This window comes from Aplysia californica, unplaced genomic scaffold (genome assembly GCF_000002075.1).
Source record: "Aplysia californica isolate F4 #8 unplaced genomic scaffold, AplCal3.0 scaffold00015, whole genome shotgun sequence".
Taxonomy (NCBI): Eukaryota; Metazoa; Mollusca; class Gastropoda; order Aplysiida; family Aplysiidae; genus Aplysia; species Aplysia californica.
The window spans coordinates 2,012,326-2,017,325 of record NW_004797285.1 but is presented as its reverse complement, the minus strand read 5'-3'; the positions used below and the strand labels follow the sequence as shown (position 1 = coordinate 2,017,325).

Sequence of the window (5,000 nt, the reverse complement as noted above, 5' to 3'; positions counted from 1 at the left end):
TCAATATGTATGGCAATTGAAAATCTATTGAAAAAGAAAGGGTTTTGGACATTCAACCCAAAAAGATAAACTTGATTACAGTCCGAACAAATCATTATTTTACTGGGCTAACATTTTACACCTTATGGAATATTATTATACGCACCTGTTTCTACTAACCATATGGCGTCTATTTGATAAAAATGGCTAAGGAACAAAAAAACAACAACACAAAATAAACATGACATACTGTAGTCCTCAGGGTCTGTTTCCACTTGCCAGACGTCACCGAGAACCGAATCGCCCGTCCAGCCACACGTATCTAAGTTCTCGAAGTCACAGCTGAACACGTCATCACATTCATTAGGGAGAAACTGACAACAGAGACAAATGGGGTTTGTTGATAAAACTTGTATTATTGTTACTGTCGTCACCATCATCATCATCATCATCATCATCATCATCATCATCAACATCATCATCATCATCATCATCATCATCATCATCATCATCATCATCATCATCATTTATGCCGTCACTATCATCTTTTATCATCATTATCCTCCTCCTGTTCTACTTCCTCCTCCGCTCCTCCTCCTCGTCATTATCATCATTATCGCCATTATCATCACAACCACTACCGTCACAACCACCATCACTATTCCTTAATCACAAGTACATGACACAGAAAATATATGTTTGTTGGCTCTCTGAAAAAACAGATTTTTTGTGTGTGTACATGGTTAGATGCACTTGATTTGTTGATGCTCGTTTTTATGCGTTGTTGTTGGTCGTGGTGGTGGTATTATTTTTATTATTAATATTATTATTATTATTATTATTATTATTATTATTATTATTTGTTGTTGGTTTATGGTTGTTGGTTTATGGTTTTAGGGTGGGGGCGGGAAGGGGGGAGCGGGAAGGGGGGGGTAATAAGAGACAGGGTAGAAAAGAGAGGAGGAGGGGGTGTCAGTTTCATGTTCTTGTTTACCTTAGACTCAAATCCAAAACAATTATTGCAATAAGATAAAAGAAAAGAAAACGCCGAAAGGACTCACTCGTGCACTTCAAATTGTGTAAACGCCGCAGTTATGTAGCTGCAGATTATGCGCTATACGTCTTTGCAATATGTCATAACTATATTATATTAGAGTAAGCTCACCTCAATGTCATCTACTGCTATGTCAGATAAAGGGTCATGGCTTGTGCCTGCAAACACAACCTGAAGACAAAGAAGTCAAACAGGGGCTGGTACGTGCACAAACGCTCACACATGCACAAACGCTCACACATGCACAAACGCTCACACATGCACAAACGCTCACACATGCACAAACACGCGCGCGGGCAGACACACACACACACACACACACATACACACACACACACACACACACACACGCACACCACATCACATCCCACAACATCCCACACACACATACACACACACACACACACACACACACACACACACACACACACATCACATCACACCACACCACACCTCATAACACCACACACTCACACATAAACACACATAAACGCACACACACACACACACACACACACACACACACACACACACACACACACACATACACACAAACATGTTTTTGGTTAAGGCTAGATTGGAAATGTATAAAACAAAATGCAATAAAGACACCTGTTTCGAGCTCGTAATGGCACCATTGATACCATTCTCTTTCCCAATAAATATTAGACTCCTGTGTGACTTGGGGAAAGGAGAATAAGCGCAGAGAGTCTTGCACAACAGAGTTATACACTTTTAATTTACAAACTGTAACACAAACGGGAAGAATATTTTATATATTATGATAAATCCACCTGAAATTTGTCCAAACTAATCCGCTGAAGTGGATATCTGGCATGTGACCACTCTGACGTAGGGGATAGTGTGACCACAGGATTTTCCAGACCACGTTCGTCCCTAACGCTGATGGCCAAAGACGTGACAGTGGAGAGCGTGGAAGGAGACCGGATGGGCCCTTGATAACTACCGCGATACCAAAAGCTGAGGCAACGCCCACTGTCGGCGGTCAGCTGGGGACTCAAAATACGCGCTGGCTCCTCGTCTTTGTTGCTGCTACCTTGGAGGAAAAGGTAGTAGCCTAGGGGGAAGATATGGAAGGAAAAGGGTAGTGATGATTGTGGCTGTAATGAATGTGTTGCTGTGGTGATAGTTGCTGTAGTTATAGTTGGTGCTACTGTAGTTGGTAAGATATTCAGTTTCTTGCCCGGACAACAACTTTTGACAATAACAATGATGGTGACAATAATTAAGAAGCAAACGAAATGTAGTTTTTGGAACACTTTTGAGAATCTCGTGAAAATCAAATGGGGTAGGTTTGAAAGGAACCCGCGTGGGTAGCTCATATGTTGTTGTTTTCTTTAATAAGGGGAAATCTGTAGTTCTTGGACACTTAAATCGAAACGAAGGCCTTGAACATCATGCTCTCACTGGAAAAAAAAATAAAAGAGATAAGACAGAGGTAGACCAGGAGCAACTACTTAGAAAATCTAAACAGACGAATTACGGGGAAAGCCGAAAGACAGGGGATACCATAAGAGTTTTAGAGCATCTGGGCAAAAGAAATGAGGGGCGAGTCATGATCGTCAATGTCTATTTCAGATCTGGCACCTCATGATGATGAGCCAGCATCGTTTGCTCCTGTGAAGCTTGCTCTCTCTCTCTCTCTCTCTCTCTCTCTCTCTCTCTCTCTCTCTCTCTCTCTCTCTCTCTCTCTCTCTCTCTCTCTCTCTCTCTCTCTCTCTCCGTGTGTGCGTGTCTACGTATTAGTGTGTGTGTGCACGCTAACGCGCACTCGTATCTCATCCCCTATATCCTTATTCTTACTTTCTAGCTAGCTCAGGTCACATCAGAATACAAAGTGGGCGTACCTTCCGTGGTGTGGTAGGTGTGGTCGATGGGCGGAGCTAGTGTAGGGGATTGTTGTGCCTGCTGCACTCTCCACCTGAAGGAGTTCATGAGCTCGGGACTCCAGCCACAGTAGGTGCCTCCTTCAAAGTCACAAGACGCTGAGGAGATTTTTAAAAAGAAATAACCAACCCTCCGAGTTTCTACGACTTTCGCATACTGTTTCTGGTCAACATTTTTTCTACCGGCGAATAATTTGAAATAACTCAACTTATTCTTTTGTCTACCAGTGTCTGTGGTGTATCGGTCAGGCACTTCATTGTTGTTCTGACCTGAGTCCGATTTCCGATTTTTTATCAAGTAGCTAGGCCTTTCTGCTAGTACGTTGTATGATGTATCCCTCTCAGCCCTGGTTGGCCATTAAGGAAGGGTCGACGCCCACCTCCAAAAATGTGAATTGTGTCGATGAGAGTGTAAAAACAAGTCTCTATCTTTAAAAAGATCAACGACGTAGTTGAATTGGATCCGCATGTTGTTGGTTAAATGTGCTACGGCGTGCGTCCAAGCAATAATGCAATGGAAACTGCTCTAACGACCACTAGTCCAAGAGAATCATCCTAATGAATAACACTTCTCATTTCCCCCTTTGTGTTAGGCTAAATCATAATTACTCTGTCCAAGAGGACTACACAACTCACCGTCAGGGGGACACGGCGCGTTGTACAAATACACGTCATCCAGAGCCACATAGCCTGAGGCAACGGCGCCCACTCCAGCCTGATAGAAGATCTGGGTGTAAGGGTTCCCATTCTCCTGACTGAACTCTACGCGATGATGTTTCCACAGTGGCTCTGGATCTCCAGTCGTCTGGGAGTACAACAAGGTTCGACTGTCATCAACGTCTAAGAAAAGCTTGAGTTCGTTGTCTCCTGTGACGATGGAGTAGAAGTCCAGGCATGCACTATACCTGATCGTATACTCCACACCGCTGGACCAAACGGCTACGTCTCCTCTCTTCCGACCCGAGCTGCTTGCTAGCAGATAGTGACCTGTACCAGAAAATATAAAATAAAATATAAAATAAAATATAATAGAAATGAGACTTACTTTAGCAATTAATCAGTTCATATTAAGATTATTTAAAAAATCAAATCTGATCAAATCTTTTTAAGATTTCAAGATAGATAAGAATAAATTATATGAGTTCCAGTAGCAGTGTGTAGTGAGGGGCTGAAGGGATTATCCCCCCCCCCCCCCCTCCCCCAACTTTTTTCCATAGTAAATGAATGTTTCTTAAATAACAAAATAGGCCTTTGTAACGTTGGGATTTCACACAATGAACACAGAGTGATGAACTTGGCGGCTTGCTCATTTTTTCCATCAATGTTGTCATGGCTTACGACTATAGTAATGTAACAGTCAATCAAATGTCTTTAGGGCCCAGCCAAAGATGAGCCCGTTCCCATGGTCGATCCTTAATAAACTCTTCTTGTGAAACAGTAAAAGGCTTTTTGAAATAATACTGTACAAAGGGCTTCGCTCTCCGAGCCGTGACAATGGGCTGAAATTTTACGACACACTTTCCTTCATTGACATGATCACCTAAGCACTCATTGGACCTTTGATAGATGCTTTCTACTTTCAGCGACTACACGGACTAATCCAGTTCATGGACGGAATATCTTTGAAATGATTAGTGTGTATCTTTATATTTATGGTGCTGAAATTTAACAGTTGTAAATCTCGTCGTAAAGTGAAGTATTCATCAGCTAAAATAAGAGAAAAAGTAAGAGGTGAAAGTGTTTTCCCTACCATCCAGGAGATTTTAACTTAAAAAAAAAATTAAGATAAAGATTAACCCCCACCGCATTAGGCTCCATTCTGCTTTCGGACTTTGTACTTTCAATCGAAATTCACACGTTCCTGTGCTTAACCAAACCAAAAGAAACAGGACAGTAAATATGCAGAGAAATGAGACATGAGTGGCGAATACAGATCTTCAATATATGTTTCAGTCCTGGGACTTGAAGAAGAAAAATCCATCATATCACACAGTATTCTCAACGTGGATTATGAAGAGAAAAAAAGAGAGGGAGAGAGAGAGAGAGAGAGAGAGAGAGAG

At 41.9% G+C, this 5,000-nt stretch overlaps 1 protein-coding gene across 1 annotated transcript in view; it reads right to left on the bottom strand.

Annotated features, from left to right (window-relative positions):
- Positions 1-5,000, bottom strand: part of LOC101854134 (MAM and LDL-receptor class A domain-containing protein 1) — a gene marked incomplete at its 3' end in the record, with an annotated part of 99,805 nt that overhangs the window by 92,080 nt on the left and 2,725 nt on the right. The window contains 5 exon segments of the mRNA XM_035971125.1: positions 230-353; positions 1,145-1,204; positions 1,828-2,111; positions 2,902-3,039; positions 3,577-3,927. Of these exon segments, the coding sequence (XP_035827018.1) occupies positions 230-353; positions 1,145-1,204; positions 1,828-2,111; positions 2,902-3,039; positions 3,577-3,927 (957 nt within the window).